We start from the raw sequence: 14,268 nt of genomic DNA, 5'->3' as shown, positions 1-14,268 counted from the left end.
GAACAGGCTGCCCCGAGAGGTTGTGGAGTCTCCTTCTCTGGAGACCCTCAAAACCCACCTGGGCGCCTTCCTGTGTGATGCACTCTAGGTGACCCTGCTCTGGCGGGGGGGTTGGACTAGATGATCTTTCGAGGTCCCTTCCAACCCCTAGGATTCTATGATTCTATGATTCTATGATGTGTCTCAATAGAAGTAACTTCATCTCTAGGTCAGTTCTTAAGCCTCTTTTATTCTGCAGTATAGGCACAGCTTCTGGATCTAATGTCAGTTCTGACTCAAAGTTGCTGCTATGATCAGTAATGATATTAGCCTAATTATATAGAGACAAAAAAATCTGATGCAAACCCCAGTCAGAACAGCTCCAAATGATTCTATTATTGAAATACTGAATCAGCAATAGCAACAGTGATAAACATATGGAGACAAAGTGTATGGTAGACAAATGACATATTACATAGTCTAAACGCCCTTGCCAACTAAAAATAGGCCCAGACACCACATTTGAATCTCTTTGGACTGACTCTGGCATCCATGTCAAATAAAACTATCTTCAGATGCCTCCAAATTACATCCATACAAGTGGTCTTTCTTTTTGAGAACTGTTTGTAAATTCAATGGGGGTGCTCAAGCACATAAATTATGGCAGAGCTGGAACATAATACTGCAGAAAAGCATGCTTCCCAAAAGGCCTTGCCATGCTCAGTGATACCCATAAGCTGTGGGGAAAAAATCCCAACCAACAATCCTTGGACTTTTAAGAAAAAATGAAACAGATGCAGAGCTATGATCCAAAGTGTGGTGAAGATTTGGGTAACACCTTCTTTCATGGAGAAGGAAAGCTGTAGGAAGGAATAGAACAGGGGGCACTGCTTTGCAAGCAAAGATCTCCAGCTATTTTTTATTCCCCTTTACTGATTCTGTGCTCAAGCCAAACCACTTTCACTATTAAATGAAATATGATCCCTCTCTATTTGGTGGTGTCATGTAAACTTATTTTATTTTCATATTTGATAAACTGTTGGAATAATAATTATTGAAATCTCTCTCACAACTGACTTGATTGACAGCCCCCTAAGTGCTGTGCCTTTTATGGCATAACGTAATTGACAACCCTTAGGTAGCTATGTTTGCAGGCTGTGAAATGGAGTGTGCTTCCTTTACAATTAAAAAAAAGTAGGTGCAGTGAAATACTTGTTCTTATTATTACCTTTTTTAAACAAAATGTATGTGTTTGCATTTAAGAAAGCACAACTTGTTGATATATCCCCCACAAGCCTTCCAATAATGATGAAAAAGATCAATGGAAAACAATTTGTGTCAAAAAGCACACGTGCATCACAAAATACCTAGAAATTACTTAACTGGAACCAATTTAAAATACTGCTGAATTCTCTGCATTTTTAACATGTGTTTTGTTTTTTTCAAACACATACTGATTAGCTTCTGAAACACAAGCCACACTTCTCCAGCACTCTGCCTAGCGAAGAACTGAAGTTTTTTGTTGAACACTGAACCCGGGTGTTCCTAACTTCCCAGAGTATAAAGAGAATCCAGAAAGTGCCTGTGACTAGGCTCTGAGGAATATTCTTGGCATGCAAATGCTCTATCTAGCATCCTCAGACTCTGGCACCCAAACACTCAGTCCTTGGATAAGCACTGGTGATTGCTGTCCCTCTTGGCATAGGTGCCCCAGAACTTCAGGCAAATTACTGGCAGCCTAAGGACGAAATGCAGAGGGGAAAGAGAACAGAAGTAGCTTATAAGAAGACTAGCTTTAGTTCAGAATTGAAAAACAAATCTACTATTGTATTTTTGTTCAGGGAAAGCCTAAAAAACTCAGGCATCTCTTCAGAAGTGGATTTACATTATGACATCCTGAGAAGTTTTGACTCTCCAACTATTCACTTTGTCCTCTGACTCATGGAGTCTAACTTTCTCACCTTCTCTGCTGCAGGTTGGCTTGCTCTGCTGCATGGCAGCATGTCCTGTTACATCCTCCATGAAGTCCTGCCCTCTTCTCCTGCACAAGTTTTTTGTATGTCTAAGCCTAAGATAACTGCTTTCAGCTCACTGCAGGTCAGGAGACTTTACTGGGTATTTCTGCATATATCTGCTCTGTCTTACAGTCTTCTGTAAGCACCTATCATTGGCCACTGCCTAGAGGGAAGCCATCATGCTCAATGGACCTTTGATTTGACCTAGCATTTCCATCCTTGCCATCTTTTTGTCTGCACCTATGAGGCAGTGAGCTGAAGACCCATACATCTCCATCACTGCCACTGAGATACCCATTCCTCATGCAATGTTTTTTCATACTATGCATATCAGTAACCAAACTCAAGTTATCTACAAATCTCACCTCTGATGACAAAAGGACACCCCAAATCTCACTGCAGACTGTCTGCATGTAGGCAGCCTCAGCCTGGTTTCTTTACTTTGCATTCAGTGATTTTTCATTTCAGAAACCTCAAGCCCCACAGAGAAGCACCATTTTCTTAATATCAGGCTGTACCTGAAAGACAGCACTCCAAAGTTTGTAACATCCCAAATGATAAGCTTACCCTCATCATCTGTCTCAAAACAAAAGCAGGCAGTGTGCTGCAGGTGACAGTCCCCAGATCTGTGATTGCATCGAGTATGATTAGCAAATCACATGAGTATATGAGTAATCAGATTGACAATTTAAACAAGTCCCCAGACTTGAACAATGTTGAGTTGGGATCAAAAAGGACATTCCTGCCACACAAGAGACTAAAGATCTGCAGAGGGATTAGTGAAGCATCAGGGTAGTTTGCATGGATTAGGTAAGCATCTACGGTCTGTCAATGCAGAGACAGAAAGAGGAGCTCTTTGTAGTTAATCTTGGGATAAGTCGATTAAACATGGTTTTCTTGCATTTTGCTCCACCTCTATCTTAATAAACTTTTTGACAGAGGGATGGAGATGCAGGGACTTGAGCATGCAAATAATTTCTGCTCATTTTTATCTTACCTTGGCTTGTGGTAAAAACTGCTTTTGAATGGCAAATCCAGACTCCAGCCATTCAAGCAGAAGTTACAGTCCTTCCCCTGGAAGGAATCTTTCTGGGACACATTAGCCATGCCCACCACGGAATTACATTCTCTTCCACCTAGGCATCTCTGTGGAAGTGTTTTCCAGGGACAGCAACCCCAGGTGAACTTGGCAGCAGCAGGATAGTTGGGTAATACACCTAAATCTAAGGATCTCAATGAAATTTGTGCAAAATTCTTCTACCTGAAAGGGGCAGCCATTCATTTCTAAGGGCTGACCTCTCTAAAGATGTGAGAGAGACCCGACATGGCCCTTGTCATTAAATGCTGGACCCAGACATACCAAGGTGTCCATTAATCAATTTATGTAACCTCAAACTTAAATCATGGACTGTACAGACTCCTGTCACTGAAAATCTGCTCCAGACTGAAAAAGCATTTACTTTTTTTTTTTCGTGGTGGGCATAGGAGTCGATAGACTGAGGGAGTGAGATTTACATTAACCAGTCTCCAAGTATAAGTGGCCGATATTATATAATGGCCCTGCTCCTCAAATGTAATTGCCAATTAAGTATACGTGGGGAATGAAAAACAATCACACTAGCGGTGCTTTATTTCTGTGAAGCTGACAGGGATGTGGGGCAACAATTGCTCAGAGGGGTGAGGCCCAAGGACCTCCTCCAGCACTGAACAAAGCCCATCTGCAGGGGGACAGATGGCAGATGAGATTCACCACAGTCCTTGAAAAGGCCATCCCATCTCTGGCTTTCTTCGTCCCTTCAGCTCTGCTGGCTGCTCCAGGAGGTGGGACTGTGACCCTAACCTAATGCTCTTTTTTTCTCTTTTGGAGAGACAGCTGCTAACCAAATACCATCCCTACACACCCTGTGAATGACAGTGCAGCTGCAGTTCCCAGTGCGTGGTCATGTGTGCACAGGAGAAAGACACTCCACCACTCTCTTTCAGTGCTGCTTCTGTAGCATTCACTTGCATGTATCCATGTCAATAGAACTATGGATGGCTTCATCTTCACGGCTGGTAATTCTAAGAATAAATACACCTTTCCAGGTGGCCTCTCCCTGACCTCCCTGCATGGGTGACTTCCCTTGCCCATGGGCAGCTTTCTCTCCCGGGAAGGAAATCATACTTATGTCTGTGTGGGGGAAGCAAGAGCTACCTGTGAAAAAGTGAAAGAGGAAACAACTCTGGAAAAAGAAGACGTTCACTTTCAGAATTTCCTCTCAAATAACAACTTTTTCCCCAGTAAGCCTAAAGCAGAATTTCTTTTAAATTTCCCTAATGAATTTCTACATTTCCTGTGGCAGAAAACACTCCTGCCAAACCTAGTCACCTCTGAGGGTTGGTACTATGTAATTGAGGAAAATGATGAAAACTCCCAGGCTTTCCAGGTTCAGCACCCAGATGAAACATCACCTAGGGAGGTGACACTTATTGATACCAACTATCACGCAGCAAGAGCCAACTGCTGCAACTCTAAAACGTGGCAGTTGTTTTTGTTTTTTTTTCCCATGGAATAAAACCCAAAGCTAGGGTGAAACACCCTTTTTGCTACAGCTCTCCAGAGCAGCAGGGTTCCCCCAGACGTGCTGTAATCGCCAACATCACCTTGCTTAATCAGGGGGCCTGACTTCAGCCCGTCCTTCAGAAGCAGGGCCCGCCGGCGCAGAGGCCACCTCCGGGGACAGGCGCTGGCCGGGCCCCCAGCGCCGCGATGATACAAGCTGCATCAAATCGGATCAGACCCAGCCGGATCTCACTACCACGGGTGTGCTTCACCTTCCGAACTCACCGTAACGACCGGCCCGTGACGACACCCCCCGAGCCCACCTCACCGCCACCCGCGCCTCAGCAGCGCCAGGCCCAGCCGGCGGCAGCGCGCAGGCGCGTCCCCGCCCCTCCGGCCTCCACAGCCGATCGGTGGCGGCGGGGCCTGCGGCCGGGATCAGCCGAGCCGAGCCGAGCCGAGCCGAGCCGGCCGGGGCGGGGTGCCGCGGGCATGGCGGCGGCCGTTGGGCGCGTGCTGCGGCTGGGCGGCCGTTGGAGCGCGGCGGCGGCTGACGGGCCGCGCGCCCAGGTGAGAGCCGCGCCGGGGCCTTTCCCCGCCGCGCCGGGTCCGCTGGGCCCCGCTTGGGGGTGGCGGGGGCGGGGTGTGTGTGTGTGTGGGGGGGGAAGGGGTCAGTGCGGTGGCAGGAAGCGAGCAGGAAGGCGGGGGGTAGGGGGGTAACGGGTTCGCGTCCTTAGCGCGGCTGTGGAGGGGGCCGAGCGGGGGTGTCCCTGCCCCGGGGTGTCCCTGCCCCGGGGTGTCCCTGCCCCGGGTGTCCCGGCCCAGGTGTCCCTGCCCCGGGTGTCCCCGCACTGCTTTCGGCTGGGCTGGGATATGGAGCTGCCCCGGCCCCTCGGGCGGCCCGGCCGGCGGGGCTGCGGCCTACGGGGAGGAGAGGCCGCGGTGGGGCGGGTAGGGCGAAGGCCGGCCCCAAGTTCGTGTTAGCCCCTCGGTGAGCTGGGTTTGTGTTTCTTAATGTAAAGGAAAAGCGTAGTTAAGCCCTGATTTGTTATCTCTATCGCTGGAATTAACAGAGACGTGTACAGACCAAAGCCGGTAGAAAAGTGAAGTGCTTTACAATAGCAGTTATTTTAGGTTGATCATCTTGAATTGTGTTTGGTCAGCAGGTGAGTAGATAATGAAGTCTCCCAGTTCCTGCAAGGGAGAGAGAAATGCACTCCACAAGTGCAAGGTACTTCTGATTAAAACAGAATTGCCTGCTTCTTTTGAGAGATAACTAGCAGATTGCTGTTTTTAACTAAAGAGCTTAGCTGCTGCCAGCGTTGAGGACAGCCACTGTGTTTGTGCAGTGGTATTTGAAACGCCTATGTATATATATATATTTAATTGATGACCAGTAAGTGAATAAAAAGGCACGTTGTTAACACTTTCAAGTTACAAATTGATTTAGGGTAAGAACTGTTGGGTGACAGAACTAAACCAAACAGTGGTGTAACAGAAGACACAGAAATGTAATACTGGAATGAGCAATTTGGACTGTTTATATTGATTAACTTCTAGATTGACTGTACCCATTAGGGGTAAAGACCTGGTGCCTGTGTGGGTAGTTTTTTACCCAGCAGTCAGAAAATTATGCACTCAAGTTGCCCAAGGAGTGAGAAAAAAAGGCTGAAAATGTTTCAGCACTTGATTTCAATCTCAGTTGGAATAGTTGGTGTTGCTTTGAATATCCTATATCAAAGGTGTGGTTATGGCAGTAGCTTAAGTTTTCCTGGTCAGGCACCTGCTTGAGATTGAGCTTAAAACTATTTGTATCATAAGTGAGGAAACATCCTCAAAAGATGAGTCACTGTAGAAGGCAGAGCTGGAAGATGCCTTGAGAGATTGTTTTCCAGCTCTTCTTGTCCCCAGAGATAGGATCAATACCTAAGCCTGAACTAAAGGATGTGAAGGGATCTAATGGACAGCAGGGCCCGGGAAACTTGAGAGACTTTTCTTTCCTTTAGGTGTAGATAACATGTGGAACTCCTTGATGAGGATGTTCAGGATGGTCGATGAGCATTTATGTCAAAACAAAAGCAACTTAACAGCATGTTTTTGAACCACAGATTGCTGTAAATGGGGGAAATGTCCTGGGAAAATTATCCCTACTTGTTTGTCCCCTTGGGCCTCTGATAACTGGCTGCTGTTGATCACAGGGTAGTAAGTTGATGTACCCCTTGTTCTGACCTTCTGTAACCAGTTCTAACATCAAGCACTTACCTGACCTTACTGTTAGGGAACTTTTTAATTATGCCTATCCTAAAAATCTCTTGCTGGACTTTAGTTTGTTACTTCTTGTCTGCCGAAGTGAGGAAACAGTTTAATTTCTTGGGTGTTTTTGTCTTTGAAAGTGTCTTCTTGAGAGAGAAACTTTGTAATTCCAGTTCCCTTAGATTACCAACTAAGCAACAGGTTTAGTTCCTATTCTTCAAATAAGCAAAATGTGGAGGTTTACCACAATCTATTAAAAAAAAACCACCCAAAAACTTAGTAACTATCAGTTAATTCTAATGTGACTGAATAGCTGTTCACAACAGAAGAGTTCAAAGTACCATATGTGCTATTTTATTTTATTGGATTGGGTACATTATTTAAATCACTGTTTATGTTCTATGAACTAATGTCAGACAGAGGTTATAGCACTTTGGTGATAGTCTTTCAGAACTGCATGTTTGGAAAGGAGTAGATTTTCTGCAGTTGTTAACTAAGATAGAGGTGAAGAGCCTGTTAGTATTTGATAACTTGTGTCTCAAAACAACCAGATCTAAATTTTATTCCCTGTATACACATCTGACACTTGTCATATATCTATACATTTAGAGTTATCCTTTATTTATGTAGTATAAGCAAGACCTAATAGGTAGATTTGGTCAAATATGCACAGAAGGTAGATTTCTGTCAGTGGGGGAGATGCAGTTTTACAGTTACTTGTCAAGAAACTTCATTTTGAGAAAAAGTTTCTCCTGATGAAATACTTTGTGAAACCAGGTATAAAAAGTGTCACCGTTTGACTCAGGTCCGACAACAATGCTCTCGATCCTCTCCCCCCCCCCCACCCAGGTAGGGAAGGAGAGAGAGAAAAAGAGAGAGAGTTGGCTGGATTGAAAACTAAACTACACAGCTTTAATTAAAACACTAATGAATCATACAAGAAAATATATACAATTATATACAGATATATTCAGATATGGGCAAAAGTCTCTCGCCTCCCCCCACCCCCAGCAACTCCCACAGCACTCCCCTGAACTGGCAAGAGTCCCGAGAAATCCCGGAGCCGCTGCTGGAGAAAGCGGAGAGTTATGAGGGTCAGGAGAGCTCGAGCCTAAGGGTCGACGGTGATGGATGAACAGAGTCCTCCCCGGACACCGGCCATGGACGGAAGAGAAGGCGAGAAGAAAAGGAAGGAAGCTGTCTTCTATGATCTCTGACCTTCCTTTGAGCTTATGTAGATATATGGAATGGAATATCTTTGGCCAATTTTGCTGTCTGTCTAACTCAGCCTCCCACGGGGGAGTCTGAGATCTCCCCATAGTGTCTGAGCCGGCGGAGTGAAGGTGTAACCTTGAAACCTCAGTAGTTAGAAAAACATTCCACTGTCTTATCAGCCTAGCAGAACACACAGTTGCTAGTTAAAAGAAAGCTTACTGAAGGAAAAAAAAATCAGTGAAAAGAAAAATTGGCTTAATCCTGGCTCAAACCAGGACAAAAAGTAATGTAAAATCACTTATGCATATTTGCTGACACCTTGTGATACTTTCTGATGTGTTTTACAAAATGCTTCTTAAAACATAAGCCTTACAGTGGTTTAATTAGTTTGTAGACTGACTGAAATCTCAGATGATGTAAATAATTGTGTAAGTAAATATATTTTTTTTTCTTTTTTTTTTTTCAACAGCACACTAGAAAGCCAAAATTGGCCTACTGAGCAAAAAGTAATTCTTTAGAAACTTGAGAGGGGTCTGAGCATATACATGCTATGTGATTGCTACATAATACATGTATTTTCTCCTGCAACAAATGATCAAAGGTCCACTGCTGGTATCTTGCACGTCTGCTGGGTTTAGTAGCACTAGCTGCACCAGGAATCGGAGCAATGGACACAGGGCAGTTTTAGTCCTGTGTGCTGATGTGGTTCTGCAGCTCCAGCTTCATGCCCTACTGAAGCTCTATCCCAAAGATGTTTTCTTAGTACTGATTTGTTTGTGTGCTGCATGAATTTGGAAGAGGAGGTGGCTGAAGTCTGCCAGCCTAGAGCACGAAGCAGCATGAAAATGTTGCAGCTGCATGTTGGGCACATCATTTGGTGTCATCTTCTATCTCTGTAACTATGTCATGTTGTAAAATGGATGTTTTCTCCTGTGTATGATTCCCCTTTTCTCCCATTCTTAAAGTACAGGAATCCTCTGTTAGTAACACATGTTGATCTTATATCCATATAACTCCAGTGGAGCAAAGTAAACAGGAGGAGTAAACAGACAGTTTTTCTCTTTATTGGAAAAAATAGGCTAGAGAAGTTGAAGTTTTCTGAAAATGCTTATTTTTTTCCTAAGGCAGATTTGACAAAAGCTGATTTTTTATAAATTTATGATCTCCCTGGAAAATGAGGATTTTCCAAATTTCTAGTGCTAGGTTGCTTGAGAGGAGAGGTTTAATATCAAGGAGTTTTGTCCAGAAGTAAAGGCTTTTCCTTCTCCACTTTCCTGCTACAAGTGTCTTTTATATGAGGAGTACTGTTAATAACCATTATTATTTAAAAAATAGTGAGGCTGCTGTTAGAGTAGTGCTTTGAGATGTGTAAGAAGTGAATGCAAATCATCTCTGATTTCCTTGAGAAAGTAGAGGAGCATGGTTTCTTGTTTGACTGAAATGCCAGAAGCATTTAGCTGTGCTTTGCAGTTCTTGCCTGTACCACCCATGAAATAGTTCCCTTATCCCAGAAGAGGTACCCAATACAATACATATTAATTTGCATAAGAGGCTGTTTTCTAATTATGAACACTTTGTGTGTCCAGGGACTTTTCATTAGTGACGAATTGAAACTAGGGAAGAATATGAATAGCTTGAGGGAAGGAGGACAAAAATGAGAAAATTACAATAGAAATTGACAGGAGTAAGATGAAAGCAATCTTTTTGTAAAAGTATTCTGTTTAAACATAGCAAATAGAAAGCCATTTTGGGCTAAGTAATAAGGAATCATATGTTCATTAACAAGAATTACAAATAATTTGTTATTATTAATACAAGTAAGACAGAAGATTAATTGAATTCTTTCCTGAGGAGTAACTAGGAGAGACGAACAGGGAATATGCAGAAATACCTCTGCTTTCCTTACTGCTTTCTAAGGAAATCACCAGAGCCTTGCCTGTGGAAAATGTGTACATTTAAAATTTTGATAGTTTTTCTTTTAATTCTGTATATGTCAATGTAAAAACATGTATATTAAAAAAAAAAAAAAAAAGGAGAGGGCAAACCAGGACTAGCATTGCATGTGATACACTTAAGCTGCAGAGAAAGCAAAGCAACAGGCTCTTCTGCACCAAATTCTGCCTTGGAGCTGGTTTTGAATCTTCTCAGCCAGAGGTATTTGCTACTTTTCTGAGATACATACCTTGGGGAGCATAACTTTGTGTTGGGTTGTAATAGCGTAGAGGGTCAGTTCTTTTGATCTCCTGTGACCTTGTTCAAAGACTACCTTCTGTATCAAAAGTTACTGAATTCATAGGACCTATACTGCAGCACAAGTGTGTGCTATACATGGGTTTAAGGCAGGATATTGTAGTCTTTATTCCAAATTGAAATTTTAAGTGGGGTGGTTAAGTTTTCTATATTGAAGCCTGAGAGAGACAGTCACAGACTGTAAATTGATCATGAATAGCTTTACATATGTGCAGCAAATTCAATGTGTTGTACCAGTACTGTGAAAGTAGAAGGAAAGCTGTGTTTCATTTCCTCTCCATGTAGGACTTGACCATGTGATATAGAACACCCAAAGCCTCTAGGTACAGGAAGAGTTTGTAAAGTTTGTAAAAGTAAGCTAACTCATGTTACTAACAAAAAGTGGAAGTTGAATCAGCTTTTGTTTGTCTTGCAATTATATCCATGTAATGTTGTTTTTGAGACCTGTTTGTGTGTTATTGTGATTATAACTAGGTTTGAAGATTCTGCATTTGAATTAATTATAGGAAGTTAGCAAGTACTTTGTGCTATTCTTGTTGACTTAACTCAGAATGGTACAATCTGTCAAAAGGGTCAGCATGTCTGTCTTCTCCAGATCACAATTCAATTCCTGTGACTGGAGAACATTTAATAATTTCAGATACTAGCTTTATTCTGTTCTGCATAATAAGACCCCTAACTAGTTCACTTTGGTGTGTGTATTGGAGTTTTAATATTTGGCTAAAGGTAGACTGAGTCTGCAGCAGAGGAAATTTGATAATTTGCTCAAAGAAATTAAGGTAAAGTGGCAAGCCCCCCTCTGCTTTCTTGCTCCCAGCTGCATGATTCAGCCACCTTCTCATGTCAGCTTTGGCTTTTCTCAGAGCCTTTGCTGAATTGCTGGGACTTAGCAGTGCATCTGAGAACTTCCCAGTCAGGTGGAAATGGAAGGTAGTGTTCTGTCACATGTAGGGAGCCGAGCTGTCCTGCAGAAGAGTCTGAATGCCAGAGCTGGCACTGGGCGAGTGAAGGGAGTGGAGGAAGGAATGCCAGCAGTAGTGAACTGTGAGATGAGCTAGCTCTTCTTTGCAAAACTTGGAACTGGCTGCTTACAAAGCCAAGCCATCACACGTTGAAGGGGCTGGACAGAAGTTCTTCAGGGTACTGTCTGGTGAACAGAACTGAGTATTTTTCTCATTAAGAAGTGATGCTTTTTCTGTCTTTGTTTTCTGTTCCACATATCCCTTTTCTTGTAATTCCCTCCCTTCCCCATGCCCCAGAAAGACCACACAAATAATAAATTCTTATTCAGTTTGTGGAATAATTAAGCTGCAGAGAATTTTCTTAATACTAACACTGGGGAGACAAAATAGTCCATAATATTGGTACTAGGCTAGAACTGGGACATTACAGCTTTATCAGTGAAGCTCCTGTTAGTCTGGTTGAAAGTTTTATTGAAATTAGTTATTTTAAGTACTGATTGTCTTGATATAAGAAAAACCAAGCCTATATCCCACAAAGATCAAAACATAACTGTCTCCTGAGTGATGACTTCTGAGCTGGAACACTGCTTAGTAGTATCTGCTGATGAGAACTACCCTGCTAGTTTTTAACTCTTCTACCTGAGATGATGAAATAGCTTTAGAACCATCCTAGCACTGTTGACTAGGAAGGACTATTCCTTAGCCTGTCCAGAGCCTTCAGCAGTGTTTCTGCAGCCTCATGCTTCTGAAAGCCACTAGAAACCTTCCCTGCTGATTCTTTTCCAATCTTGCTATGGGATGCCTTTAGGTGAAGGCAAAACATGTTTATTTGTTGATAATATTTTTTTTAAGAGTACATCTGTTGATTAGTGTTGTTTTGCTTTTGCTGGATGTTCCCTAACATGTGATACCACATTTCTTTCTGTCAGAAAAAATCTTCTGAATTAATTGTAATGTGTGGAAATGTTCAACTTTTAAAATGTGTTTATCTGTTTATGGGCATTAAACAACTGGAAGAAAATGGTTTAATGAGTAATACTGCCTTTTCTAACATAACAAGATTCAACACATTATTTTATTATGGGTATGGATGGTTTGTTATACTATTCATTTTATGTAGAGCTCACTATGCCAAAAATATAAATATATTTTTTCTTGTTTATTTTGGGTTTTTCTTTTGTTTTTTTAGGTGTTAAGGCAGATTTGTACCACTACAGCAGTGCAGAGGAAAAATGTAGGAGCCTCAGGACCTGAAAAGTACACAGAGGCATTTATTAAAAAACAGGTTGAAGAGTTCAACCTAGGAAAGAGACATTTAGCCAACATGATGGGAGAAGATCCAGAAACTTTTACCCAAGAGGATATTGATGTAAGTACAGTTGCTCTGTTGGAGAAGTAATTTACGGTAGAGTTTCAAATATTGAAAGCACTTCACTTCAGCATGAGCCCCTCAGCTCTCTGTGAATTTTAATCAAACTGTCAGAATAAGAAAGAATGCTGCTATACATTGCAAACATTACAACTGTGACTGTGAATAGAGATTCTACTTCTGCTGCTGTGTGAGGTCAGACATCACAGTATAGAGCTGTATACCATATCTTCCTAAAGCACAGTAGGTTCTTTTTAAATGTACTAATGGATAATCCCCTTGATCTGAGGTTGTAAGAGGCACTGTAAAGGTTTATGTAGCACTTCAAAACGTTTACCCACAGTTTGACCTGTTGTGTATATTTAGGTCAGGTTTTCTTGTACAATACTGTGGTTGCTGGTGATGCAAATTAAATTTTATAGGCTGTTTTACAACTAACAGTTTGGTTTAGCTTAGGGATTTTAACGTAGACATGAATTTAAGCTCATATCAGTAGCTACAAACATACTATTTTATTGCTGTTCACTCTGGCAACTGACAGATTGGTGGCCTCCTCTTCCTCTGTGTCATTTGGGCTCACATATAGATATGCTCCCTTTTACTCAGAAATGTTTTGTTGCTTGGATTTTTTTTTTAGTGTCCCAACTGGTCTTTACTTCTGTTATTTCTGTATTGCTTTATCACACATCAGAGGCAGGGAGGAGAAATGTCATTTGGTGACATTCACTCTTAGGTGAAGCTTCATGAAATCTCTTGGCTAAAGCTTTCTTTGTGCATCATCAGCACTTAGTATAGCCATGGCAGCATAATGTATCAGCAGCGCCCTTAGGATAGACATAGTAATGTGATACCTGCTGAGAGTGAGTTTTGTGTGGTTTATTTTTTTCAGGGTGAGGATATTGCTTGTTGCCTCTCTCAGTGGCAGAATTCTGTCAGCATAGCTGTGTCCATATGAGAGGTCTTGACGGCATGCTTATGCCAAGAAAAAGTTAACATCTGTAGGTAGTGATATATAGGCTGATTTCAAACACATTTGACAGGCTTCAAAAGTAAGTTCTGAACACTTCTCTGAAAATACACAGCAAAGTAGAGAAGCGACACACAGTTAATGGCCTGCTGAGAAAAAGGCTGAAGTGAGACTGGAGTTTTATCAGGTATCAAAAAAATCCGTAAGGGAAGCTTGGCTTCAAGTCACAAATCCGTAGGAAATCAAGCTTTATGAGTACAAAGCTATGCACTGATGCTGTGACTACTTTCATTCAGAATCATAGATGCCACTTTGTTCTTCTACAATCAGATGCCAGTGCAGAGACACTTCTGGTCTCAGTGTGGAGTGGATGAGGTTCTGTCAACAGTAAAAGTATTAATTGAGACATCTGGGTCAGCAGTAGTAGTAACCTCTTTCTTTACACTGGCTTTCTTATTTCTGTACAGACTATAGAGTTTCATTTTTTTTGTATTTTTGACATGTTTTTCTTACTTTTAATGACCTTTGTCTCTTTTAGTTAACTTTCTTGTAAAGTATTTATGCAGAGACCTGCAATCAGAATACCTCCCCTGTTAGTATAGTGTGATGATGCTTATGGTACCTTTTGTTTGCCTGAAAGGTTAGTGGTAGAAGAATGCATTAGCCTGCAGTCTGGCTTCCTTCATTGGTAGGGTCTAGGGGGAAGGCTTACAGAC

The 14,268-nt window shown here is 42.2% G+C and overlaps 1 protein-coding gene and 1 long non-coding RNA gene across 3 annotated transcripts in view; one reads left to right on the top strand and one right to left on the bottom strand.

The window, feature by feature from the left end:
* LOC127396324 (uncharacterized) overlaps positions 1–4,891 on the bottom strand; it is a 37,644-nt gene extending 32,753 nt beyond the window's left edge. Inside the window, exon 1 of one of the 2 annotated variants that reach the window (XR_007891967.1) lies at positions 4,822–4,891. This is a non-coding gene — a long non-coding RNA (uncharacterized LOC127396324). The remainder of the gene's footprint in view (positions 1–4,821) is intronic. The other variant, XR_007891966.1, reaches the window with a different exon arrangement.
* A 48-nt stretch (positions 4,892–4,939) lies between these two features.
* MRPS9 (mitochondrial ribosomal protein S9) overlaps positions 4,940–14,268 on the top strand; it is a 33,894-nt gene continuing 24,565 nt past the window's right edge. Inside the window, exons 1-2 of the mRNA XM_051643920.1 lie at positions 4,940–5,106; positions 12,406–12,585. Coding sequence (XP_051499880.1) covers positions 5,029–5,106; positions 12,406–12,585 — 258 coding nt within the window. The 5' untranslated portion in view covers positions 4,940–5,028. The remainder of the gene's footprint in view (positions 5,107–12,405; positions 12,586–14,268) is intronic.

This window comes from Apus apus, chromosome 1 (assembly GCF_020740795.1).
Source record: "Apus apus isolate bApuApu2 chromosome 1, bApuApu2.pri.cur, whole genome shotgun sequence".
Lineage (NCBI taxonomy): Eukaryota > Metazoa > Chordata > Aves > Apodiformes > Apodidae > Apus > Apus apus.
The sequence above is the reverse complement of the archived record's forward strand: the minus strand, read 5'-3'. Positions and strand labels throughout refer to the sequence as shown.